The sequence below is a fragment of the Peromyscus californicus genome, unplaced genomic scaffold, assembly GCF_007827085.1.
Source record: "Peromyscus californicus insignis strain IS unplaced genomic scaffold, ASM782708v3 Scaffold_24__1_contigs__length_46423439, whole genome shotgun sequence".
In the NCBI taxonomy this organism is placed as follows: Eukaryota; Metazoa; Chordata; class Mammalia; order Rodentia; family Cricetidae; genus Peromyscus; species Peromyscus californicus.
In genome coordinates, this window is record NW_026294535.1 from 34,262,208 (window position 1) to 34,289,659 (window position 27,452).

A 27,452-nucleotide genomic window follows, 5' to 3' on the forward strand; every position below is an offset into this window, starting at 1 on the left:
ATGTGTGTATTTGTACCACATGCATGCCTGGTACACATGCCTGTGGAGGTCAGAAGAGGGTGTTGGAACTACTGGAACAGGGGTTACAATTGGTTGTGAGTCACCATATGGGTGCTGGGGACAAAACCCGGGTCCTTTGCAAGAGTAACAAGTGCTCTTTACCACTGAGCGGCCTCTCTGGGCCCCACGAGTGGGACTGTAGGGGTGCTTCTGGCCCACCACTTCCCTCCTTCTCTTCAGAGCGCTCTGAACCAGCTTGCCCAGTTTTCAATGGAGCCATCTGAGTTGTGACACTTTTGTGGTACAAGCCTTTCACCCCAGAATTTGAATGACTGAGGTAGGTACATCTGTGGGTTCAAAGCCATCCAGGACTACATCCAGACCCTGTCTCAAAACAAAACATGCCCAGACTTCAACCACCCGTTTTTAGGTTAGGATCGAGGTGGTTCACTCCAGTTCACCACGACGCACTGGGAAACACAGAGCTTACCCCGATATTCAGGAAAGGGCCTGGCTCTTCAGTCTCTCACACACATCAATTCCGGGTCATTTCTGTGAACTCTTATATTACGGTCTTGGTGTTAGGAGGAAATGTCCCCATGAGTCCCCACCCCTGTCTGAGTGGACAGATGATGGCCTCGGGGAGGGAGTCAATTTTCTTTAAGGATGTCAGGATTCCACTCCCAGACGTTTATGGAGAGGACAACCTCGAGTTGATGGGTTAAAGTCAAAATGAAAAAGAGGACATGAAGCTGGGCAGGGAGGTCGGGGTGGATCTGGGAGGAGCTAAGGGTGAATACGATCAAAATGCATTGTATGAAATTCTCAAACAAAACCAAACAAAAACACCCAAATATTTATTTAAAATTACAAGGTGGAAAAGTGACTGGAGAAGTGACAGGAGGCAGACAAAAGAGCAGTAAACTACATTTACTGAATACTTACCAGACAGGTCATATACAAAAGAGGCAGAGTGGGGCCGGTAAGAACCCGAAGAATTAGATACACACGATAATTCTACCTAGGACTAACACACACACTAATTCTGCCTAGTAGAGAACTATAAACTGTACAAGTTAGACTTTATAACAAAATTCTGAAGTCTGCCTAAATGAAAATAAACTACACATATAGTCCAATTTAAAAAACAAAAACAAAACTTTAAAAGTTGTGCTTAACATCATGGAATGCTATCTGCATCAGCTCTCAGAACCCGATGGATCCCCAGGGAAGAGGCTTGAGCAGTCTGAGTGCTGGACTGCACTGCTGAGACACCCATGCCGGCGAACTCACACGCATGCAGCTCCTCCATGGGACACCACAGCGACTGTACTGAGTCCGTCCTCCTGCAGAGTTGCCTGCTTCCGGCTACACTGACTACCAGCCGCTTAAATGTCCTTTGTCTGATCATCTTCTTCAAGTTTTCTGATTTCATTTTTTAAACAATTTATAGTTTCACGACTTGCTTTTAATCTTTCCTTAAGCTCTGCAATTTCAAAGCTTGTTTTTTTCTTGGCAGCTTCTAATTTTTCTCTGGTTTTCACTTCAAGTTCTGCAACTGAAGAAAAAGACTCGAGCTGAGAATTCCTCCTTCTTATGTTAAGATGCCCCACAGAAGAACAAACAGCACTTCGTAATGCCACTGTTTCCGGGATGAGAGGTGGACAATTTAAGACACAGAACATGGAACAAGGTGGGCTGAGAGGGAAGGGAGTCTAAACTCCCAACAGAGGCTCCAAGTTGTTTTCTGGAAAAGTGAAACTGCACCTACTCACAGCTAAGGCTTTGAGACATCATTTCTCTGTTTTTCTCTAGATACATATTACTTTGGACTAAAGGGCATACAAACCCAAGAAATGCCAGTGAACCAACCAAAAATATTCTTAACTAATGCAAAGGAGCAATTTACATAGCAAAATCATACCACCAAAATAAGCCTCTAGCTTTTTTTCTCCAGAAAACCAAACCAAAACTGTTTAAATTTGAAATCTCGCTCTGCTAGCCAGGACACATTTCTACGCTCACTTCCTCACATATGACATAAGTTATAATGGCACAGACCTCGTTGTTTGTTGAGAAGACTGTGTGTGTGGTGTGTGCACGTGTGTGTGCAGGCAGAGATCAGCTTCAGGAGTCGTCCTCCATCGCTCTCCCCCTCACTGTCCGGAGACAAGGCCTCCCCCTGAACCTGGAGCTCACTGACTGGGCAACACCAGCTGGCCAGCAAGCCCTGGTCACCGTCCCGTCTCTGCAGCCCCTGCTCTCCGACTGCAGGCACAGAGACTGTAGACACCATATCCAGCTTTTGACAGAGGTGCTGGGATCCAAACTCAGGTCCTTGTGCACAAGTACCTACCTCACCAACCCAGCCACCTCCCCAGCCCCGTTCAGAAGATCTTAAATGAACCAATGTGCAGGAAGTTCCTGGAACACTGTGTGATCTATAAAACACTTCATTAACTATTATTACAACTATTTATGTTGGCAAAAGAATGTTAGTATTTAAAAATGTGCAGAAGCTGGTGATGTAGCTTGTGGCAGAGTATGATTAGGTGACGTGCTGGATTCAACCCCCAGCAATGAAAAAACAAAACTTTTAGCTGTATACATTAAAAATTACCAGCCGGGCGTTGGTGGCGCACGCCTTTAATCCCAGCACTCGGGAGGCAGAGCCAGGCGGATCTCTGTGAGTTCGAGGCCAGCCTGGTCTCCAAAGCGAGTTCCAGGAAAGGCGCAAAGCTACACAGAGAAACCCTGTCTCGAAAAACCAAAAAAAAAAAAAAAAAAAATTACCAAATAAATGTCTTAACTACAAAATGAGATACATTTAGAAACTTAAATATGCTAGCTGGCTCGTATGGTATGGTCTTGACGGATTAAAATCTGCTTGCAGCCAACGTCTCCATCTTGTGGAAGCCTTAGGTAACTGCTGCTCACAAAGTACAGCTGTTCCACAAACATGAATCACTAAGGGGCAGGGAGGTGGTACAGTGAAAAAAACCTAACTTTGAAATCACAAAGACTTGAGTTCAAACACATCCTCACTCCCTATGAGCTAAATCCAGCTAGTTCTAAGTCCCCTTCATTTCTTCTACTGTATGACAGTTAAACCTCGGCATTTCTCACAGGCTTGAGGATTAAGAGAGCATCTATCACCTAGAAAGGTACAGGGAATTAGTGACCACTCTCCTTCATTTAGCTCATTAATGTCATCTATGGTAATACATGGCTTGTTTTATTAACGCCTAAGGAATTTACTTTAAAAAAAAAGCCACTAATAACCAATTCTCGCGCCACTTAGAACACATGGAGGCACTTACACTCTGTCTCGTGTTTATAGGCTCCTAATGTCAGCTGACGAGATGTTGTTAACAGTTGCTGCATCATTGCTGTTGGGTCTTGAAATATCTTAAGGGATAAAATGAGAAAAAACCCCAGTAACTCCAAAGGTCTCCAACTTAAGTGCTTTTAAAACTCACTGCAAGAGCAGTGAGAATGCTCGGCAGGTAAAGCTGCCAGGCCTAGTGACCTGAGTTCGGTCCCTGAAAGGAGAGAACCACCTTCCCAAAGCTGGACTTTGACCCCCACACCATAACTGAATGCTCTGAAAAAGCCCCTCCGATGGAGTCTACCATTTCATCGTAGAATTCCGAAACCACCGTCTTTTTCCCCAACATTGCATTGGTGTCGGACTGGAACAGCTTTAGTAAGTGGTACAGAGTCACCTGTAAGACAGAGACAGGTGTCATGTAGTCAGTGATCCCATCAGCACCAGGAAAGATCCCTACAGTCGGTCAGTCCTTCCCCTCCCTCCTTGGACTTTTGAGACCCAGGCTGGCCTCAAACTCACTCTGCAGCAGAAGGTAGGCCGTGAACTCCTATCTCCCGCCTCCCTTCTCAATGCTAGGATTCCAAGCATGTGCCAGCAGGCTGAATTACGGGATGGAATTAATAAATACAGCAAATTCCCGATCTTGCTTCAGTTGTAACTCAGGGGGCAAATCACCCCAACTTCCTGTCCTTTATTTTCCACCAGGTATCCCGTCGTCTGTCCACACTTCAGAGGTGAGGTGGGGTCTACGCAAGCGTCTCTGGAGAGTAACTATCCCAACCAACACACAGAAACCTATGGGGATTGTAGTCGTTCTCTGTGAATATTACAGTTTACACACTGACTTGAGAACAAGGATTTGCCACTGGGTTTGGTGGACAATGCCTGTTATCCCACTGTGGTGGTATTGTGTTCCCCAAAATATTGTGCACCCTAATAAACTTATCTGGGGTCAGAGAACAGAACAGCCACAAGATACAGAGGCCAGAAAATGGTGGCACACACGCCTTTAATCCTAGCATTTCAGAGGCAGAGATCTGTCTGGATCTCTGTGAGTTCAAAGTCACACTGGAAACAGCTAGGCATGGAGACTCACACCTTTAATCCCAGGAAGTGATGGCAGGAAGCAGAAAGGTATATAAGGCATGAGGACTAGGAACTAGAGCTGGTTAAGCTTTAGGCTTTTGAGCAGCAGTTCAGCTGAAATCCATTTGGATGAGGACTCAGAGGCTTCCAGTCTGAGGAAACCGGATCAGCTGAGGAATTGGCAAGGTGAGGTGGCTGTGGCTTGTTCTGCTTCTCTGATCTTCCAGCATTCACCCCAATACCTGGCTTCAGGTTTGTTTTTATTAATAAGACCTTCTAAGATTCATGCTACATCCCAGCATTTGGGAGGCCGAGGCAGGAGTGGTCCTGAGTTGCAGAATGAGACTGTGGGAGCCTGGTTGCAGAATGAGACTGTGGGAGGCGGGGAGGGAGTTTTCTAAAGGAATAACCAATACTGAATCTCCAGTGGGAGCAAGATCCTCCACAAGGGGCATAACCACAGTCGGCAGGCGACTCCTCTGCCAAGGGCACCCTGCCTGTGAGCTCAGGTGCAGTGGGGCCCCTGGAGAAGCTCTGTGCTTCAGCCTTCTCCTCGGAACAGAAGAGCTGGCAAAGCTGCACAGCTATGGTGAACCGTTCACACCAATCCAGAGGCCACACAACTCCCCACAAGGCTAACTCACATCACTGTAAGGAGACAGGACTCTTCCAAACAATCACAAAATAGGACGTGTACTCTGAAGAGGAGAATGAACAGATATTTGCCACTAAGTTTAAACAAATGAAATCGACTTACGGACGTCTGCCTTCTCTGGATGGGACTTAGCCAGTGGAAACACCCTTCCTTCAAAGGGCATTTTCCAGATTCAGACTACAGCTCAATAGTACAAGGCTCTGGGTTTTATCCTGGCTTGGGGTGGGATGGAGAAAGGGAAAAGGCAAATCCCCAGAGGATCACTAAAACAACAGCAGACGATCTTAAATGAGAATATGAGTTATGTGGGCCATATTAAAGAAATATTTGATCATTTCTGGGACAGACAGACATGTTGCAGAGACTCTATAACTGGAGAATACAGGGATGAAAACCATGTGAGCACACAACACATACAAATAAATAAATGTAAAAAAATTTTTTTTTTTTTGGAAAAAAAAGAGAAGGCCATAGGGTGGCTGGGCCTACTGACCTTCCTTTCTTGCTGGATACCAAGACGAGATGGCACTGGAGGTGATGTCATGACAGACAACGAACAAGGCCTGAGGGGGTCGGTCTACATCCATAGGGAAGGTGCCCTATACATCCAGAAGGGCCCACTTCCCGTTGGGCCTGGCTAACTCTGACTCCCGAATCACTTGGTTTCGGGTAGGTAGGATTTTCTGGTTTTGGAGACAAGGTTTCTCTGTATAACTGTCCTAGCTGTCCTGGAACTCACTCTGTAGACCAGGTTAGCTTTGAACTCACAGAGATTGCCTGCCTCTGCCTGGAATTAAAGGCGTATGTGCATGTGTGTGTGTGCGCGCCACCACTGCCCCGTGAATTTTCCGTTTTTATTTTCATGAGAAGGCACCTGTGGGCCAGCCAACAAGTCAATGTGGAGTGGCAGATAACCTTTGACTCCTGTCTGTACCTCCTGGAGTGCTGGATTTGCTGGGGTTTCCCACCACGCCCATTTTTAATTCTTCCATCTTTCTGTTTCTGTTACAGGGTCTTAGTCTGTGGCTTGGGCTGGCCTGAGCCACTAGGGTAGTAAGAACTGTTCACATGCAGCTTTGCTAGGCCTTAGCCCCCTCCCCTCCCCCTCTAACAATCTCAGTTTCTTCCTAAACAGAAAAAGCCTAAATAACAAGGGAAATTTTAACTTGTGGCAGGATCACTAGGACTTAAGGTACACGGAGATCATCTGAGCAAACACCAGCTTCTCAGTAAGTACTCCATGTGCTCATTCACTAAATGTCCTGTTTTCTACTGGCAAGGGTGAACGTTACTCACAGGTCTTTCATTGGGGTCAATGAAGAATATTTTGATGATTATTTCAAATTCACCCCATCCGGTTTCAGTAATTTCATAGGGAGGCTTGGTAACGACTAGAGAGGGGAGAAAGAGGAACAATCGTAAATTACCAACTTCGTTCTTGCTCCTTTCATAATTATGTATGCGATGAACCAAGAACTGGAACACACCTCTTAAAGGATTGCCGTAGCTTTCATGTAATTTAAACTGGATTTTCTTCACATATGCTGACATATCCTAAAATAGAGAGAAATTAGCTCTCCAATGGAAACACACTTAGCATATGCACCCAATTTTATAAAATATACTTCCCTTTGAAGTTTACAGAACATAATTAAAACAAAACAGGAGTTAGCTGGCATAGTGAGCAATGTCTGTAATCCTAGCTAAGGAAGGATCACTAAGGTTGAGGGTGGCCTGGGCAACTTGGCTAGACCCCACTTCAGAACGAAATGTTTAAAGAGGCAGGGATGTAGTTCAGGAAGCATGCTTGGTTTCTTCTCCCAACACAGCAAACAAAACAAAAGCCAGTGTTCATATGTGTACATGTGTGAGTGGATGTGTGTACGTGTGTGTGAGAACATGAACACGCATGAGAATGTGTATGTAGGTGCCCAAGTAGGCCAGAGGCTCTGGACTTCCTGGGGCTGCAATTATGGGCACTTGTGATCTGCCCTACGTGGGTGCTGGGACTAAACTCAAGTCCTTTGCATGAGCATTATTTGCTCTTAACTGCTGGGTCATCTCTCCAGCCCCTTATCTTAATCAGAAGACACTTTGAAAAACTCTTTCCATTAATTACATGAAGATAAGAATTTTGATTTTATTTTTTTTTCACATGGGGTAGGGGTGGGAATTCTATAATGGGCCTTCATTGTAACTTCATTCTTGGAAAGTTACTACACAGAATTTTATAATTTGCTGTCATGTAAACAAACTGTACTTCAAAAAATAGCTACAGAAAAAACAAACACATACCTCATTTCTATATGGTTTTACATATACTGTCCACTGGTGGGTGTGCCCATCTTCTTCTCTTTTCTTCCCAAAATATCGGGCAACATTACCATAAACTATTGGCTTGACGATGGTAACCCCCTAAAAGAAAAGCAAGTTTAAAATCAGTAATTATTTTACCATCACCTGAATAGTGTGAGCACCTGCAGCTTGTTTTAGGGAACAGCATCTTAACTACTTAAGGTTTAGTTAGAACAGGGATCTCCTCAGCCCATTTTCACACTCATTTCATGTTAACACAAGAACCAAGTAACAAATTAATCACAACCTTCCCATCTGAGCGGTTGGAGAGACAGTCCAGCAGCTGACGCACTTGCTTCTCTTGCAGAGGACTAGGTTCGGTTCCAGCACCCACACGGCAGCTCGCAATGCTCCCTACTTGATATGTTAGTGATTGTGTGCATCTGTGTACACATTTGTGTGCACATCTGTGTGCAGTACATGTGGAGCAGGGATGATCTGCAGTAGATTCTCTTCCTTCTATCACGTAGGTCCTGGGGCATGAACTCAGATCATCAGGTTTGGTGGCAAGTGCCATGGCTTGAAAGATGGCGTAAATGTTCTCATCTAAATCACCATGTAAGGCACGTGAGTATTTGACTAAAGAAAAACAAAAAGTCTTCACAAACCTAAAAGCTAGGATACAGAATACAACTGCTAATTTGACTGGCATCACTTGCAGGTAAAGGTCTTTTAGATTAATCTATGGCTGTCTTTACCAAAGCACAGCACAAAAACCAAGGACAGTCCACGAGAGAATTTTTGGGCTTACTGCTGAAAGCTTGGTCCCCAGCCGGGGGGCACTGAGAGGTGCCTGGATCACGAGGGCACTAACTTGTCAATGAATTAGTACATGAGGAGTTGACAGCTGAATGGCCTACTAGGAGGTGGGGCCCTGTGGGAGCAAGCAGGCCACTTGGGTTGGGTCTCTAAAAGTTCTATCTTGTTCTTGGCTCCCCCATCCCTTCCTCAGCTACAGCGATAAGCGGCTGTGTTCTGCCATGTGCTCCCTGCCATGATCTCCAGTCACGCCTCAAGCCTGTGACGGGCTAAAGGACCACAGGTAGAAACAGACAGAGGACAGCGGGGACAAACGGGGGCATTTTATACTCTGTGTTATAGACACATTTGTATTCCGTGTAATAGAAAGGAACCTGCATACGCCTACTTAAATGCTTAGGATGTGCGTTGCTGATGGTTGGTTTGTTCTGATGGTTGGTTAAGTCCCCGTGGCCTAGATGCCCCTGGAAAAGGACAAGGTTGACACCAGCAGACTCTTAACTAGACTTGGCATTTCAAGAGGACAGGGAAGAGTGCAAGGGATGATAGGAAGGAAGATGGCTGGCCACCTGACCAGAGGGGCAAAACTAAGCTCAAAATGATGATTTCCTTTCTCCTGCTCCGCCTAGGCAGTGTGTAGGGTGTTGATCTGCTGCCTTCTCCAACTGCTGGCTCTCTGAATAAAACAAACTTAAGGATCCAATTCCCGTTTCTGTTCACTGGCTTCCGTGGTGAGAGGCTGCACCAACTCAGGCGGTCTGGATTACGATACCTCTGAAGCCTAGAGCCTAAACGAACTGTTCTCCTTTAAAATGGTTCCTGTCTGGTGTTTTGTTACAACAGTGAAAAGCTAATCAACACAATACATTTAATACACATTACCCAAGACACAGCTACAACTAGAAAGTCGAACTCTCAATTCCAAAATGCTTAGAAGGGACTTGAAAAATGGAATTAAGTATAAATGTTACTATGGATATTAATGGATGCAAGTGTGGCAAAAAGAGTGACTTACAAATGGAATTAAGCATAAATGTTACAATAAACATTAATGGACACAAATATGGAATAAAAAATAGTAAATGTGGCCCCTGTATGTTTGAAGATGGTAGCTGATGGCCAGCAGCACATCTGCTACATCTGTGCTCAGGTCAAGGATGTTTTCATCATTTCCGATTGGTGTAAAGGCTGTACAGCTAGGTTATGATGGAAAACTGGTATTAAAAATACCAAGTCTTGCCGGGCGGTGGTGGCGCACGCCTTTAATCCCAGCACTCGGGAGGCAGAGCCAGGCGGATCTCTGTGAGTTCGAGGCCAGCCTGGGCTACCAAGTGAGTTCCAGGAAAAGGCGCAAAGCTACACAGAGAAACCCTGTCTCGAAAAACCAAAAAAAAAAAAAAAAAAAAAAAAAAAAAAAAAATACCAAGTCTTGCACACAGATCTGAGACTGTCCAATAACAGAAACATCCAAAGGACAAAGAGAGCATGTCAGTGTAGCAAACAGTAAAGAATGAAGAAAAAGGAAGCCAGTCAGACAGTTAACTGAATCAAACCTGTACGTGTACACTTAATTCTGGGTCAGTGAGATGACTCAGTGGACAAAGGTACCTGGTACTGTGCCTGATGACCAGAGTGTGGTCCCCAGGACTCCTGAAAGCTATCCTCTGCCCTCTACACCCACGCTGTTGCAAGCATATACCCACATAAACAAACAAACAATGTAATAAAAATGTTTTAAAGTGAATTCAAGAGAAGGCAAGCAGCTTTTACGTGAGCCTGACCATCATGGCAAGTAGCACTGACAGCACGGCGACCACCACAGACATGGCCTCAGGTTCAAGGCCTCACTGAACCGAGTACAAGGGTGCAGATCCGGTAAGCAAACAATACACAGCTGGTATGGTGGTGCAAGGAATTGTCCATTTGTCAGTAATGGAAAGGGGCTCACTCATGACCGGACATAAATCTCCTGGTCGAGATTTATCTATATTGGAAAAACAGAACTCTAAGAGCACACAGTAGTCAGCAAAGGGAAACAAGTCCCTAATTTTAAAGCTGCGCATGACCACTCTTGGTGTTTGAGGACTGCAGACTTAACTTTCTCAAGTTATCCTGGACTAACATTAGAAACTTCCAGAACCTAACATGCACAAAGTAGAGAAAAGTTTTCACATTAACCCTTTGCCCTGCAATCACTTCAAAACTGGCTCAAATCTTTACCGAAAAGGTTAGGCAAATGTACACCTCTATGAAGCCTCTTATGCCAACACGAACATAATCTGGCATTTCTTCCTCCTATTACTAAATTCCAGTGGCTTTAAGACCGTTGAGGAATTCTCACTTTACATTCAATATTAAAATAGCTATGGATACATAGACACTATGATTAAGGTAATCTAAACATAATAGGAAGCTGATAAAGATTTAAAAAAAAAACTAAGTAGACGGTGTAAAAGCAATTTCTTTTGAGAAAAATAATTCCCGTGATGGATTTGTAAAGTAGGAGTTAAAGGGGGAGGCGCATCAGGAACCAGCTGATTCTGCCTTAAAAATTAACCGGGGGGTGTAGGAAGGTGGGAGGGTGCGAGCTGGAGAGATGGTACACTGGGCCAAGACGCCCGCAGCGCGGGCTGGAGGACCCGAGACTGACACCAAGGACCCCCTCCACATGGTGACATCAGAGAACCGACTCCTGCAAGTTGTCCTCTGACCTCCACCCCCTATCAATCATACACGTACGATGCTAAAATAAACGTGGGGGAACTAAATGTCACAACCTCCAACACTATGAGGGAGACACCCGTTCACTAAACACGAAAGCAGCTAAGTGCTCCTTTGATGACTTCGGGAATGACAACCCTGGGCGACTCAACCCAAGGCTCGGCAGTTACCACCTCCGTCAGGGCCACAGACTGTCCAAGCCAACCCCGGAACCTTTGTTTATCGGCGGGACGGGAAGGAAGTGACGAGGGGGACTGGGAGCCAATGAGCGCCGAGCGGCGCGGGGCCAGCCGGATGGGAGCCCGGGGGACCCCGCCGCCTCCGCGCCGCGCCTGCGCACTGACCTTCACTCTCCCGCCGGAGTCAGGCCCAAATTCCGCCATTCTCTTGAACATATTGTCCCAGGGAAGGAGCCGCGGCCGCCAGGGAAAGAGCTCAGGCCGGCGGGGTCGCCGCTCCCCTCACAGGCCCTCTCCTCCCGCGGGAGCCCGGGCCCCAGGGGTTCAGGCTGGAGCAGGGCGAGTCACTTGGGCACGCGGCGGCGGACAGCCACCTCCTCCACACCCGCGGCGTCGGGGTCGGCCATTCAGCCCCGCGGTGGGAGAACGGAGCGGAAGGAGCGGGGCGGGGCGGGGCGGGGGAGACCGCGGCGCGTGCGCATGCGCGACGGCCTCAGGCGCACACTGCGCACGCGCAGGGCTGCCGCTGCAGCCGCGCCAGGAGAGTGCCGGTCCAGGAGTTGTAGAGTGGTAGAAAACCAATCGAAACTCACCACACACTTTCCAAAAGCCGTTACTATGAAAGACAGGTTTAAAGCAAACGTTTAAAGAAGAACTCAGAGGCTGGAGAGGTGGCTCAGCGGTTAAGAGCACTGGTTTGCTCTTCCGGAGGTCGTGAGTTCTGGGGATCCTCTGCTGGTGTGCAAGCGTACATGCAGGCAGAACACTGTATACATAACTAAATACATCTTTAAAAAAAAGAAGAAGAGGAGGAGGAGGAGGGGAAGAAGAAGAAGAAGAAGAAGGAGGAGGAGGAGGAGGAGGAGGAGGAGGAGGAGGAAGAAGAAGAAGAAGAAGAAGAAGAAGAAGAAGAAGAAGAAGAAGAAGAAGAAGAAGAAGAAGAAGAAGAAGAACTCAGAAAATAGGAGCTCAGGAAACAATAAAACACCCCGAAATGTGTAACTCATAGACAAAAGAAACTATCACATGCGTGTAACAAGTTTGATACTACAGTAGAATGCTATAATAAATCATTAGAGGGAAAAATTATATTATGAAATAAAAATGTGATTGCACTAAGAACACATTTGCTAGGAGAGCGAAGAGATGTTCTCCGTGTACATGAGGTCCAGGGCAATGGCAAGAAGCGTCCTGGAGGGAGTGTAGCTGTTGGGGAAACAGAACTCACTGCCCTGTCTTGGAAATCAATACGCTCAGCGGAGGAGCCTGCTGCTTCTGAATGATGACCTCAGCTTCAGCAATAACCACTCAAAGTCCGTCTCAGGCAAAGTGGACCTAAACTAAGGGCTCCCATTTTTTTTAAATCTTGTTTTTATTTTGTTTGTTTGCCTTTTTTGACTGTAGTTTCTTGAGACACTTGAAAATTCCTGCACAGAAATATTTTTTTGCTTGTTTGTTTTGAATCAGAGAGACCATTACTGCCTCCCCAACTCAAGGAGAATTGAAGCTGGGAGACAAGTTTGATGAATTAGAAAAATAGGGAGGTGAAACTTCCGTTTACGACTAACAAGTTCATTCTTTCACATAGACGAAGTAGACTTCTTTGTTCTGACTTGAGTGAGAGTGAAAATGGGGACGTGAGATGGTCCCTGGGAGTCCAAGGCGTTGTACTCATTATTTATTTATTAAAAATTTTTTCCCCCTGAACAAGCTTTCTGGCTTCCGCAGTTCAGAACCCCATCTTTGGTGCTTTGGTTTGCAGTGGTCCTCTATTTTCAAACTCTTGTTTCACTGCAATTTATATAACCACTTTTTGAGTTTGTGTCTGAAATACTGCTTTCTCTGTTACTATTAATATTAAAATGAACTTGACATGAGAAACTTCATAAAAATGGCATTCTGTTTCAAACTGCAGCATCCCCTGAGACAAAGACAACCTTATGTGGCATTTCCTGCTTCCTAGGTCAAGTGACTTCTTGTGGGAACAGGCAAAAGGGCCATTCTCACCTTGCTTCCTCTGCATCTGGCTGGTGACTCCTCACTCTGCCCTTCCTCTTCCCAGCATTCTCCTTGTCTGCTTGCTCTGCCTATACTTCCTGCCTGGCTACTGTCCAATCAGCATTTTATTAAACCACTTTGAGTGACAAGTCTTTACAGTGTACAAGAACATTATCCCACAGGATTTCCCCCTTTTTTTTGTTTAATTAAAAGGAAGGTTTTTAACCTTAATATAGTAAAACAAAAACAGTTATTAAGTAAGAATTACAGTGACAGTATCCAATCTATTTGCATTTGAAGTCAAAAGAACCTCTTTGGAGAAGAGGTTAAGCTTTTATTTCCACAGGAAATGAGAGACTATGGATTCTCTTAGTCTGCTTGCTCCACCTACACTTCCTGCCTGGCTACTGGCCAATCAGCATTTTATTAAACCACTTTGAGTGACAAATCTTTACAGTGTATAAGAGCATTATCCCACAGCAGTGTACATATTTTAATCTTCCAAATTCTGCAAAATGAAACTCATCCATCTGCCAAATTTCATTTCTTTGTGTACCTTTAGGATTACTTCCTGTGGGTAATGGAGTTTGGTTATAGAAGGAACAAGTAGGACATTTTTTACAATTTCTTTGGCTTTTTTTCAAGTGATGGAAAAGTCCCTTTTCAAACCTTTGCTTTTTACATGGTGTTTCCAATATAATATCTTCCCTTTGCATCAAAATCCCTGTAGGGGAGTGTCTGGAGGGTAATATGACCAGAATGCAGTTAAGTTCTGGATTCATATGATCCACATGTGCCTCATATTTTCTTTACTACTAGATCCAATTCCTTCTCAGCTTCAGTTGATAATTCTCTTGGACTATTTAAGTCCTTGTCCTCTTTTAGAGTATTGGCTAGGTTTACTAGTCCATCTTTAGATATTCCAGTGATAGTCTGTAAGTTGGAAATGCTTCCTAACAATTTTTGAAAGTCATTAAGAGTCCAAAATCGATTTTTCCTGAGTTGTACCCTTTGGGGTCTAATTTTTTTTGTAGATCTATCTTATATCCTAAGTAATTAAAGACTCTCTTATTTGTATGTTTTCATGAGCAATTTGTAATCCCCAGTGAGGCAAAACATAGTTTACTTCTTCAAACATGCTTTCTAAAGTATCTGATTTCAGATCAGCTAATAAGATATCATCCATGTAGTGGTAAATTATAGATTGTGGAAATTATGCACAAATTATTTACAATGGTTTTTGCCCAAAATATTGGCATAGGGTGGGGCTATTTAACATTCCCTGTGGGAGGACCTTCCATTGATATCTGTTGACTTGCTGGGAATTATAAGTAGGTACTGTGAAGGCAAATTTTTCTCTATCCTTTTCTTGTAGAAGAATGCTTAAAAAACAGTTTCCTAAGTCAATAACTACAACAGGCCAATCTTTGGGTAACAGAGTGGGTAAAGGTTTCCCATTCTGTAGGGAGCCCAAAGGCTGAATTACTTTATTAATGGCTCTCAGATCTGTCAGCATTGTCCACTTAGCAGATTTCTTTTTAATAACAAATATAGGAGAATTCCAAGGGCTGGTAGATTCTTCAGTATGTTGAGCATTTAACTGCTCCTGAACCAGCTGTTCTAAGGCTTGCAGTTTCTCTTGTGTCATAGGCCATTGTCTAACCCAAATAGGTTTATCAGTAAGCCATTTTAAAGGTAGGGTCATTGATATTTCTGAGAGTTCAACAGCAGTTGTGCTCTGGTTATGTACAGCCTGAATGATTGGTGGATGTGTTTTGTGGTGCCTTATAATATTATTCATAGATATATGAATTGGTCTATATTCCACTTCTGAGATTGGAGGAATTTTAATCTGGGTATTCCATTGCTATAACAGATATTGACCCCAAAGATTCACTGCTACATTAGTCACATATGGCTTCAGCCTTCCTCTCTGTCCTTCTGGCTCTATGCATTCAACCCATCTCATACTTTTTTTAAAATCTGAAATATGGTTCCAATCCCTAGAAAATGGACATCTACCTCTTCTTCTTCTTCTTTTTTTTTAAAGATTTATTTATTTATTATATATATAGTGTTCTGCCTGCATGTATGCCTACAGGTCAGAAGAGGGCACCAGATCTCATTATAGATGGTTGTAGGCCACCATGTGGTTGCTGGGAATTGAACTCATGGCCTCTGGAAGAGCAACTGGTGCTCTTAACCTCTGAGCCATCTCTCTAGCCCTGGACATCTACCTCTTGAAGAGCCCAATTTGGATGCCATGATTTTGGCATAATTATAGTCATATCCACACCTGTGTCCACTAAGCCTTCTAGAATAATATTAATTTGTACTCTAACCCTTGATGTTTGTTCATTTATGAAAGTCTACCAAAATATTCGTTTTATGTTGTGTTTTGAAGTTTTTGATCCATCTATCAAAGTTGTTATATCATCCAGTGCAGTATTGTTCTTTATATTAGGCACTGGATTATTTAATTGTCCTCAGGAGGAATTTCCTCTACAATGACTGGAAATGACTGGACAACATTTTATTTGGGGGCCTAAGAGAGGCCCCCCAAGGTGTTTCCTGATGGTAAAGGATTGCCTTGTATGTCTCTTTTTGATCTGCATTCATTAGACCAATGTTGGCCTTTTCCACATCATCTGCATAATCCAGAAGTTTGGGGTCTCCTATTTGGGTTAATTCTAGAAGAATCATTGCTTCTAGGAGAACCATGTATATAATTTCATCTCATATGGCCTGGTGTACCACAGTTAAAACATTTGGTACTTTGATGCCTCCTTCCACCTTTGGAAATTGCTCTCCTCATTATAATAGTTAAGAGACTCAATATTGTTTGGTGTTATATCCATTCTTCTATGGGTGCTGATCTGATCTTTAAAGGTGCTAGTATCCTTTTGCATTCTATATTAGCATTATCAAAAGCCAAAGATTGAATTAATACTTGTCTTAATTCTTGGTCTGATATTGTTTTGTTTATAACCTTGGTCAATCTTTGTAAAATATTAGTAAACTATTCTTTTGACCCCTGGAAATCCTTCATATATAGTTCAGTTGGTTTCCCTGGTTCTGGAATCTTTTCCCAAGCATTTATGGCTGCTGTATGGCACATGTATAACATATGCTCATCAAAAGTAGATTGTGCATTAATATCAGTGAAGCAGCCTTCACTAAGAATTTGATCTTGGGAGATCCCAAAACCTCTAATCTTTTCTTGCTGCTCAAGGGCCTTAGCTTCTGCTCTCAACCATTGTAACTGCTGGCTATATTTTAACACAGCTGGTTATAACTGATTTCAATAATTTAGCATGATCCTGTTTCTAGAAGACCATGTATTTAACATCTGTATCACACAGTCTTTATATCCTTCATCTGAATATGCTGCCAGATATATGCTACATATCCTTCAGGATGTTCATCATTTGCTGGCTTTTCACAAAAGGTGACAGTGTAAACCACAGTACAAGTGGCACCTGTTGTTGCCTTTGGTAAGTCATCTCTAACTCTGAAAGGTACTGGCAATGTTATGACTTCTATAGCATTGACCATTTGCTTGTTATCACCCTTATTCTCAGTTCTAGCAGACTCCTCCAAAGCCTGAAATTGATTAATCACAGCTTTATCTAGAGTTTGTACTTCCTGTAATGCAATTCTATTGTAATGTAATTCTAATGTAATGATTCTAGTGACTTCATGGAATCAAACGATTTTTTATGTTCATCAGAAAAATGATTCCAAAGACTTTATTCTATCAATTCATGATGATTGTCCCTCCTTAGAAATTATCTGTATGGCATTAAGGTTGCTCTGAAGATGTACTGTTTAACCATTAGGTATTCACATTTATTATCAATAAAATTAAATCTGGTTGTCAGCAGACTGAAGTCCTTTTGGTAAATTAGCAGATTCCAAAAAAAGAATCCTTTTGTTTAAGTTCTTGTTATCACTTTGCAAAGTGTGTATGAGTCTTATTAATGTCTCATTTTTGGTGTTTTTATTAAACCAGCTTTTAAATGGCATGATATGAATTACTATGCTAACTGCCAATATGGTGAAAATTGTATACATCCCAGAATGGTCATCTATATATCATAAAATTTCATCCATAGTATAAACAAAGAAGTTTTTTATTTCCTGAATGGTTATATTATCTACATGGCATGAGAGAGACTTAAGATTTGTAAAGAAACTTTTTTTGTATATGTGTACTTATGTACTTATTCATTAATTTATCAGTTTAAGGTGTGAAGTTATCAATAATTTACCCCAGATAAGATCCTTGAGGGATTGTCCTAAGTGTCCAGCTGTGCCAGATATAATTAACCAGGTTGGGCAAATTTTGGGTGTAGTAGCGATATTCGGCCAGCAGGTGTCATGCTAAAGCAGGTCTGGCATGAGCTGACTCAGCTCCTGAATGAGCTGCTATGAATCAAATTCTTAAGCCAGGCGATCCCACCCGTGAGTAATGGGCAGAGAAAGCAGGATCACAACAAATGAGGCAATACATCGAACAGCTGGAAGCACTGCCTGGGACTCCTGCAGACAACTCTGAGGCTGGAGGTGCTGTGGTGCTGGCTGCATGCATGTGCCCGCAAAGGCGGCTGTGTACAAAATGGTGGCAGCGGCGGGTAGGAGCAGTTATTTCAAAAGATGTAGTTGACAGCAGCGACACCGAATTGTTTTAAAAGTAAAGAAACAGTGCCTTCAATGCCACTACCCACCCACGCAGTTGGTTAGGTCGGCGGGTGATGTGTCTAGTGCTCAGCTTTGATCCCTGGTATGGAATGCAGCTGTGCCATACAGCTGTGCTGGTCTGGCAAGTGCCAAAAGCGCCTGTTCTGGGAGGCCCGGCTAGCTCAGTGGGTAGAGCATGAGACTCTTAATCTCAGGGTAGTCGGTTTATGCTCCAGGTTGGGTGCCAGATAAAGCAAGAAATCCACGGAGTCTGCTTAAAAGGGCAAAGTGATCTATTAAGAAAGGAAAACTCATGAGACAGAACAGAGGAATTGTTGCAGGGTCCTAGAGAGGTGGGGCATGGTCCCACACTGTTCTTCCTCCTGAGATTGTCCCAGCTTCCAAGTCCCACCAGAGGGAGCAAAGAGTGGCCTACCTGTGTCTCAGGTCTCAAGGGTAGCCCTGGGCCATGCCCCAGGGGCAGGTACTTCAAAGTCATAGGTAGGTAAAACAGTTACCTGCTACATCTCTGGGGCAGTGATTCAGGGTCAAGACAGAACAGCTGTCCACTACAATTATATGCAAGTGTTCAAGCAGCTTGTTGAACAGTATTCTAGATTAATTGGATCAGCATGTGGATTAGAGAGGGGCCTACAGATATAAGACTCAGAATGCTTATTAAAGGAACAGACATTGGTATTAGCCAGGAGACCCATGAAGAGTTTTAAAACCTCCTGTTCCGTGACTCTGATGCCTGTTGTCTGAGTTCGATTCTTAAAGCACAGACAATTAGCATCTTGGCTCTTTTACCTGACTGAATTGGTATGCCTATTTGCCTCCCCCTTAGAGGGAAATATAGGTTCTAAAGTGTTATCTAGCAGCTACACTGAACTAGGCATGCCCTGTGCCCACACTCAAATGACATAAATATCTTGGTGTGTCTCTAACCAAGCAAGTAAGGGACTTGAATGATGAAAGCTTCAAGTGATTGAAGAAAATAGTTGACGAAGATATCAGGAGATATCCCACTCAAATAGATCAGTAGGAGTAACATAGTATACATCACCTTTCTACCAAAAGCAATCTACATATTCAGGGCAATCCAGATGAATATTCTTCACAGATCTGGAAAGGGCAATGTTCAGCTTCATATGGAAATACACACACACACACACACACACACACACACCAGGATAGCTAATAAAAGAAATAATTAAGAAAATGCCTTAAAAGTCTGCATACAACACCATCTTTTGGAGAATTTTTCTTAATTGAGATTCCCTCCTCTCAGATGACTTTAGTTTGTGTCAAGTTGACATAAAACTAGCCAGCACAAGGCATAATACATAGACATGGTGAACTGTAGTGGGTAGCTGTTCTAGCTTTGACTTGGAAGTACTATCCTTAGTGAGGCTTCCGGTAACTGTCACACCTACCTATGACCTGCACCTGGGGCAGGGCCGAGATGGGAGCCCTTAAGACTGGAGATCCAGGTATGTCCGAGCTCTTGGTTCCTCGTGATCCTGGATGCTGGAAGACAGACTGAGTCAGAGTTCTCCAGAGAACCCAGCTGGACTGCACCTCACCTCTCCCAGATCCTGTAACCAACCCCTGTACTGGCAGAAGGTTACCCCAAAATAATCCTCCTTTGTAACTAAGTGGAGTAGCCTTGATAAATACCCACATTAGTGAAGAGACAATACATGCAAGAAAATTCACTTTAAAAATTTCCTCTGTGTGTGTGTGTGTGTGCACGTGCACATGAATCTGTGTCCTGTGGTGCTCTTGTGAATGCCAGACAACAACTTGCAGGAGTCCATTTTCCCATCCATCATGTGCACCCTGGGTTTGAACTCAGGCCCCCAGGCTTGGAAGGAGGCACCTCCCTATTTTCTAACTATGCAGTTCTTAAGATCCCTGGAAGCTCTTAGGTGGGGAGCTTCTGGGAGTTTTAAAAGAATGTCATTACCTCACCACTCAGAGGTGCTCTGAACCCTAATAGAGAGGAAGTGTTGAGTGCATTTTTGGGTAGCAAACCACGTGCAAGGCACTGTTTGTCTAGTTCTGGGGGTTAGATCAGGGGATGGAAACCACAGCTGGTCCACCCAACCCCACATGCATTAGGCCTTTCCCTTCCTGTTTTCCCACGAGAGAGTTTAATTCATGAATCCATCACAGTGAGAGACTAGCAACTGGCAAAGACAGGATTATATCACTGAATTCTGCAAACTAAACTAAGAAATACAGTCACCGGATCCTTCAGATACTGCCAAGGTGAGAATGATGCCTGAATCAGCCCTAAGTGACTAGGAAGTGTGTAGTATACCCTGGAATGGATACCCTGGAGAAGGTGAGGACTCATGTACTGGGTGGAAGGCAGCAGAGTGATAGGGGTTTTCACACATGAGAAACAGAACACAGAAATTCTCACAGCCCCAACTGATTGCTTCTGGCATTAAAAAATTTCTGTTTGTTTTGTTTTTTATTTTTGAGACCTGGTTTCTCTGGGTAACAGCCCTAACTGTCCTGGAACATGTTTAGTAGATGAGGTCAGGCTGTAACTCACAGAGATCCACCAGCCTCTGCCTCCCAAATGCTGGGATTAAAGACATGCACCATCAATGCCACCTGGCTGCTTCTGGCATTAAAACTTGATGTTTTCAGATCATGGTTAATAGTTGAATAAGTGCATCAAGGGACAAAGAATAGCCAGTGAATAAATACATCAAAAATAAATGTAAAGTCAGTAGGGGATCCAGTCCAGAGCATTCCCACACTGAGAAATCACAATCCTAGAGCCAGCAAAGGGCCTGAGAAGTAGGAGTGTGTGGAGGATGAGGCTGGGCTAGAGCAGACTCTAGAGTAAGAAATGGTTCACTTTGTCAAGGGCCTGTTAGGGACAAGAGAGATTGGTCGGCTTGGTTTTGAATTTTACCCCCGAAATATCCAGGTGGTTATGTGTAAAGGAGGGTATATGCACAGGCTATGTGTAGGTGAGGATGTAGGCACAGACTATGTGTAGATGAGGATTACAAAATGGTATGTGTAGGTGAGTGTGTAAACAGTGGTTATGTATAGGTGAAGATGTAGGTCCTGGCTAAGTATAGGTGAGGACATAGACCCTATTAAGAATGCCATGATGATTTTTTTACCAATATATAAACAATTTCCCCACAGAGACAGCATATGAGAGTAAACAAAGACAATCATTGTGCACTGAAATCATTTAATGGCTATTTGTAGTTTTTCATAATGTGCTCAGTTTTGCTAATACAAGCTCATCTGTCTCAGAGTTAATTGATATGCATGAAGCTACTTTAAAAAAGTTAAGGGCTAGCATAGAGACTAATCTGTCCTGACTACATCATGATCAGCTAGAGGCCTGGGAACATTCTCTCAAGGATTAAAACAGACTAACACATGAGTTGAGAATTTAATTTCAAGGAGTATAAATGGGCCAGCTCTAAGAAAATACTTTTTTGAAAGGTCACACATTTCATGACAAATTTCTGAGTTGAAGCAGTCTCAGTTATATCCACTCAGAATTCTGTTCCCTTAATATCCCACCTTATCTCTCAGAGTACCTGTTCTTTACTGTCTCAATGCTGAGCCCACACAAGGCTTGGGAGCTCACACAGCTGCCATCTTACCCAAGATCTACTGTCTCCTTATATATTTGCTGTATGTCTATCCAACAGTGGGGAGATGAATATTAGTTCCAATGAAACTTAATGTGAATTACTTCATAGGTGAAGAACTGATGTACAGAGATGTGTGTGACACTCAATGCTAGATCACTGTCACCAGCATCTGCCCCATTGGCTAACTGAAAAATGGAGGCTTTCCATAAAACAGTGAACACATTAGTCAGTACTAAGCCTCTTAGGAAACAGTCTCCATGTTGCTCCTGTTTCTGATATAAGCCTGCTTGTCTGAAGGGGAAACCAAGGAAATGTGACCTTTCCTATAACTACTTCTATAGTGAGAAAGAGACAGAGTGAGCTGAGATGGAGGCACACAGCAGTTAGACTCCACAGTCTTTAATGTACTGGGTGAGATCTTCTTTTTGACAATGTCTTGTCCAAGCCGACCTGTGGAGGAAAATGAGACAGGGGGAAATGGTTAGAACTGTGTCCTCTGTCACACACATTCTCAAACCTGTGAGGGGAAATAGTATAACAGTGACACTCATGGAGACTGTGTTCTGGGCCAAGATCTAGTGTGAAACCCAGGCTGTAGCTGCACCCAGAACCTACAGCTGACTGATGGAGCTGTGTCTATAAGCCATTTGATCCTCTCCAAACCCTGGGTAGAGCACAGGATCCTCAATGTCACTGTGACATCACAGGCACAGAACTGTTAACTGATGATACAAATAGTCTGGGGGCCTAACAAGGAAGCAGTCGTGTGTGGGAATTCTCACAATCTGGAGAAATTCTCTAAACTTAATGATGGAGTGAAAGGCCCCAGCTGTACCCACAGTGCTCAGAATAACACTTGGGTCTTAGAAAGACTCAACACACATATCAACAGAACCAGCATTTCCCCCTTCCAGAGTTCCAACATACCATACTTTCATGCCTTCTGGACTTTTCACAATTATCTTTGCACATTGTATGGCTTGAGTGATGTCATCCTGGAGCAAAGCTGAAAGACAGGGGTGAGGAAGGACAAGAACTGTTACAAAGCCATTTTCAGTTCAGATCCAGTCAGCTTTCTTCTGTGACTCTGAGCAGTGCATGCAGGAAATTATTTTGCAGGTGTCCCTGCATCTGTGATTATTGGAGACAGCCTCTCTTGATTCTATGCAGGTGACATGGTGTAAGTCATTTTATTTTTCATTTATAAAGAGCCTGGGGGGGTTGGGATATACTTGAGTGTAGAGTGTTCTTAGGATTCCAGCACAGATAAAAAATAAAGAACACATTGAAGTCATGAGGGGTCACTGAAGTCTGTGGGACTGTCAGTACCATGAGGGAAGTTCCTCTTTGTTTTCACACTAAAAAATAGAACACGCCAGAAATGTCACCTGGGTCTACCAGTGGAATTTATCCTAAAGTAAAACAGGGGCTGGACACATGGTTCAGTGACTAAGAGCACTGGATGCTCTTCCAAAGAACTTGATTCCCAGCATCCACGTTACAGCTCTCAACTGTCTGTAACCCCAGTTCCAGATGAAGCCCTCTTCTGGCTTCCACAGGTACCAGGCATGCACGTAGTACACAGTCCTCTATGCAGGCAGAACACCCACACACATAGAGATAAATGAATACTTTAAGAAAGAAAACAATGCACAAGTCTTGTGGGAATAAATTTCTTCCTGGAAATTTATAATCGGTAACATGGAAGCAGCCAGGTACTTTGAGACTCAAGATTTAAGAGTGGTATTTTCAACATACAGAGAATTGTTACTATAATTTTATTCACTCTTTAAAATGAGAATTCAGGTAATGTCATTAGTATTGATGTAGTTTTGAGTAATAACCATATCATGAAGCTGTGCAAGTATAATTTAATTTGTGTAAAAATGTAAAATCTATACATTTTATGGGAGTACATATGTGGATGATATAACTTTACTAGACCTACAGCATAGATTCACAGTCTAGAAGAGTATTTTCCAAAGTTTCCAGTTACATCCACTCTCTGAGCACTCACATTGGGAGTGATGCTCCTCTTTGCTTGTCGTTTCTAATACCTTTCAATGACTGCAGATGGGTGTACACAATGGTTTTAATGATAAGCTAAGCAGGCTACAAAGAGTGTTCCACCATCTTTTCTCTTCTGAAAAATTTTCACCAACAAATTTAACAAATTAGGAATTAATAGTTCACTGTTTAGAGTGCTTGACTAAAATGTAGCAAGTCTTGGGTTCAATTCCCACACTGGGAAAATAGAACACCATTGACCAATTTAATTCATGCACTAAAAATTACGTATTACTTCTCTCGCCACATGAGCGCAAGTTCTCCCATCCCAGACCACAATCCTGAACCTTGTTTGTTTGTTTCTTGTTAAAAAGAATTTTCATCTTAAATACATGAATCTGTGTTATTTTGTTAGATCAGATAATTTCAACCTAAGAATTATACCATTTGGACATGCAAACTAAGGAGTTTAAAAACAGAACTTGATGTTAGTAATTCACTCTAAAATCCCTCAACACAAAAAACACATTGTAGGTGGAAGTTTCTGTTCCACCAACAACTCCCAAATACCCAGCAGTCACTTCCCAAATTACCACACAGAAGATTATATTAATTATAAATGCTCAGCCATAAGCTCAGGCTTATTACTGACCAGGTCTTACACTTAAGTCAATCCATCATTCTTATCTATGTTTAGCCATGTGTCTTGGTACTTTTTCTCAGTTCTGCCTTGTCATCTTGCTTCCTCTGTATTCTTCTGGTGACTCCTGACTCTGCCCTTCCTCTTCCCAGAATTCTCCTAGTCTGTTCACCCCATCTATACTTCCTGCCTGGCTACGGGCCAATCAATATTTTATTAAACCAATACCAGTGACAAATATTTACAGTGTAGAAGAGCATTATCCCAAAGCAGTACGTCAATACATGCACATAGAAGCCAGTTGGACAAAATGGCAGTTGTTTAGTGGTACCTTGTTATATAGACTTTATTATAGTAACATATTCATTTGTATATGTTAGAAATCTTTGTAATAAAATCCATTCAGTCATAAATGACCCTATGGCAATTTCCATAACTACTCTTAAGTAAACAGCTAGAATGCAAATCTCTAGGACAAAACACCAGTAAGACCACTTACAATTAATTAGTATATATTCCAGACATTTTCATATGTTATAAAATGACAATTAGTCAAAAATGTTTATTTTCCTTAATTTCAATTATGTATCTGTGTATGGGTGAGTGCATGTGAGTATAGGTTAAAAAATCCCACCAAGTTTTAATGATACCAGGTCTTTATTTTAAATTTTCTATTAATTTAACAAGTGTGTCTGTGTGTGCTGGTATATGCACCAGTGAACGTGCACATACATGTATGTGTATGTAGAAGTCAGAGGACACCCCAGGAGCTGTTCCCTAGAAGCAGACCACATTGTTTTTGATACTAGGTCTGCCATCAGAACTGGCTTGTAGATTAGCCTCTGCTGGTTAGCCAGTGAGCCCCATTGATCTGTCGTCTCAGAATCCCTACTGCTGATCTTACGAATGCATGTCACCAAATTCAGCTTTTATGTGGGTGCTGAGGGTCAAACCTTGGCATTGAGGACTCTTCTGTCTGAGCTACCTGGCCAGCCTCTGTTTATTTTGTTTATTCATTTAGGATTTTGGAGGTGGAACCTAGGGCCCTCTGATTGTTAGGCAAGGCATTCTATTGCCAAGCCATGCTCTAATCCTAATGTCTTCCTTGGCTAATGTTGATGTGAATAACAATGACTTTCTAACAGTCCAGTCTCCCCAGGTTCCTCATGCTTCCTTCAGTGATGTCTCCTGCACAGAATCTCTGCTCTTGCACATGAGAGCAGTTGGGTTGTTTGCTATCCCTCTGACCCAGCCTTGTCTTACCACTGCAGGGCATCCCACACTTATTTGGCAGTTTCGGCGTTTTGCCATCATCACACCAATGTTCACCACTGATCTGAAATATCCCATAGACGGTGACTCGGGCTCCAAAGTTCTTTGTAAGCTTTGTGTTTAAGTGACTTTCATGCTGAGCCAAACACACCCCTAAAAAGAAAAAAATATATTCATCAATAAGCAGCAACAGCAAATGATTTAAATTAGAAACCAAAATTAGCTCTTGGATCTGGCTGTATTTCACAAGTGATTTTTGTTATAAGTACAATCATATGATTAAATTATAAAATATGCTCCCACTAGTTCACGCTGGGTTTGGCTGTGTTTCCCAGTGTAGTCTCTGGTCTTAATCAATCCTCCTGACTCTGCCTTTCAAGTAGGTCAATTTGATGTACTCAGTCAGCAAGTGAAAATCTTCAAGAGCCCTAAAGAGAATCTATTTGAGGACAAATCAGTTTGCACTGAGAATAAACGAGATAAGGTCATTTTAAAACACTCAATAGATGGACTGGTCACAGTGGTGCTCTCTTTTATTCCCAGCAGTCCATAAGCAGAGGCCAGAGAATCTGTGTGGGTTTGAGACCAGCCTGGTGACATAGCAAGTTCCAGGCTGGGCCGAGCTATACACTGAAACCATGGCCCCTACTCCCCAAAATAAAATAGCTGTTTCTTCCACTGCTTTTCCCTCCCTCACCTATTCTGGAGATACCTCTGCCTAAAATAGAAACACAAACAGTAGTTAGGTGGATTTTATAAATTAATATCAAATACACATGCTAATAAAACGTTCCTATTAGAAGAATAAGGATTTCCTCAGAGATATGTTCTTATAACCAATGTGAATTTGTATGTTAAGTTAGAATTCTTTTTCTTCTCTGTGTGACTATGGATACAACTTTGGCACAGAACGTGCAATCTCTTACTTGGATTTCAGGAATGTGTACCATCACAAATGACTGATAAGAATATTGAAATTGAGAATATTAGAACAGGAAAGGCTATTCTGCAAATTCATCCATCCATCCATCCATCCATCCATCCATCCATCCATCCATCCATCCACACATATATTATCTACTCACTCATTCATGGACAAATATTGAGTAGGAACTGCCTTAATCGAATCTGATAAGCACACTAGTTACAAGGACACAAATGGCGTAGGCCATGAACAACTTTTTTCATCCACCTCTTCCATTATGAAAAAAGAAAGACCTTCCCAGAGTGAAGAATTGTATCAAGTCACTTCATACTCAGTTTCAGAAGACCTCACTTCAGCAGCAAGTAGGGGTAAATAGGATCCCTCTGCCCTGCATAGAAAGTTCAAAAGGTTTGAAAGTTTTTCTCTCTAAAGGTCCATACCATGGTCAGAGAAATGAAGACAGATCCCAGTCACCCCAGGCTCTCAGAACCCAAGTTCTGAATGAGTGAGTCCTCCCATCTTTTCTCACCCCCTGTGGGCTATTGAGTCTGAAACTGGAAAACCTAGTGACCCTCCAAGAACACCTCAGGTCCTATTGTCTTAGCCTGGGAAGATGTCCCCTCCCATGCCCTCACTTCAGTATCTCTGATGAAAAAGATGAACGCTGATGTTTTTAATCAAACTAGTCAAACACGCAGGAATCATGAAAGCTTATTGACCCCAGCTCCCTCTCTGCTCACTGATTGCTTCCTTGTACCTGTTCTGCAGAGGGTTATTATCTGGAGGGGTCAAGAAGAGGAGACTTACAGTTGGCCAGGCTGATTCCCTCGAAGTCATTCATTCCATGTTTTTTCATAACTCTGGCGAACTCACATTGCTCAAAGACCTTGGCCTGGACACTGACAGAAAGCAGGAGGAGCCCCAGAGAGAGGAGAGCCTTCATGTTGACCTGGAAATCAACTTAGCAGCTGCCCAGAGCAGCCAGGCCCCAGTATTTAAGCATCTTCTCCTCCCTTCATCCTCTAGCAGTTTGGGGGCTCTACCTTTTGAGCTTAGTGCCAAGCAGGAAGTTCTTATTGATCCACAAACTTGAAAACCATTTTTATGTTTTCCCAATGTTTAAACAGAGACATTCTGTTCCATAGAGAATGATGAAATGATACCGTTTAAAGACTTGGCTCACATGGAACCAGGAGATAGCAC

General features: G+C 43.0%; 2 protein-coding genes across 2 annotated transcripts; both read right to left on the reverse strand.

The window, feature by feature from the left end:
* Positions 1-840: 840 nt before the first annotated feature.
* Yeats4 (YEATS domain containing 4) lies at positions 841-11,549 on the reverse strand. The gene is made up of 7 exons (XM_052753424.1): positions 11,252-11,549; positions 7,368-7,487; positions 6,560-6,626; positions 6,369-6,463; positions 3,633-3,725; positions 3,321-3,408; positions 841-1,558 (listed from the first exon to the last, which is right to left on the reverse strand). The coding sequence occupies exons 1-7, from the start codon at positions 11,300-11,302 to the stop codon at positions 1,389-1,391; spliced, it is 684 nt and encodes a 227-aa protein (XP_052609384.1). The 5' UTR covers positions 11,303-11,549; the 3' UTR covers positions 841-1,388.
* A 10,148-nt stretch (positions 11,550-21,697) lies between these two features.
* Positions 21,698-27,192, reverse strand: LOC128120012 (lysozyme C-1-like). The gene is made up of 4 exons (XM_052753771.1): positions 27,057-27,192; positions 25,316-25,477; positions 22,333-22,411; positions 21,698-21,855 (listed from the first exon to the last, which is right to left on the reverse strand). Exons 1-4 carry the CDS (start codon positions 27,190-27,192, stop codon positions 21,789-21,791), a joined length of 444 nt encoding a protein of 147 aa, XP_052609731.1. The 3' UTR covers positions 21,698-21,788.
* Positions 27,193-27,452: the final 260 nt, after the last annotated feature.

Bases quoted from the DNA above. Each gene is read 5' to 3' on its own strand.
- Yeats4 (XM_052753424.1), bottom strand. From the start codon at position 11,302: ATGTTCAAGAGAATGGCGGAATTTGGGCCTGACTCCGGCGGGAGAGTG. The intron at 6,627-7,367 runs GTATGTGTTTGT...TCTCTATTTTAG, and splicing joins TAAAACCATATAGAAATGAG to GATATGTCAGCATATGTGAA. The intron at 1,559-3,320 runs GTAAGTGCCTCC...CTTTTTCTTCAG, and splicing joins CTATAAACACGAGACAGAGT to TTGCAGAACTTGAAGTGAAA.
- LOC128120012 (XM_052753771.1), bottom strand. From the start codon at position 27,192: ATGAAGGCTCTCCTCTCTCTGGGGCTCCTCCTGCTTTCTGTCAGTGTC. The intron at 22,412-25,315 runs GTAAGACAAGGC...CCTGTCTTTCAG, and splicing joins GTGTGGGATGCCCTGCAGTG to CTTTGCTCCAGGATGACATC. The intron at 21,856-22,332 runs GTATGTTGGAAC...TTTCCTCCACAG, and splicing joins CCAGAAGGCATGAAAGTATG to GTCGGCTTGGACAAGACATT.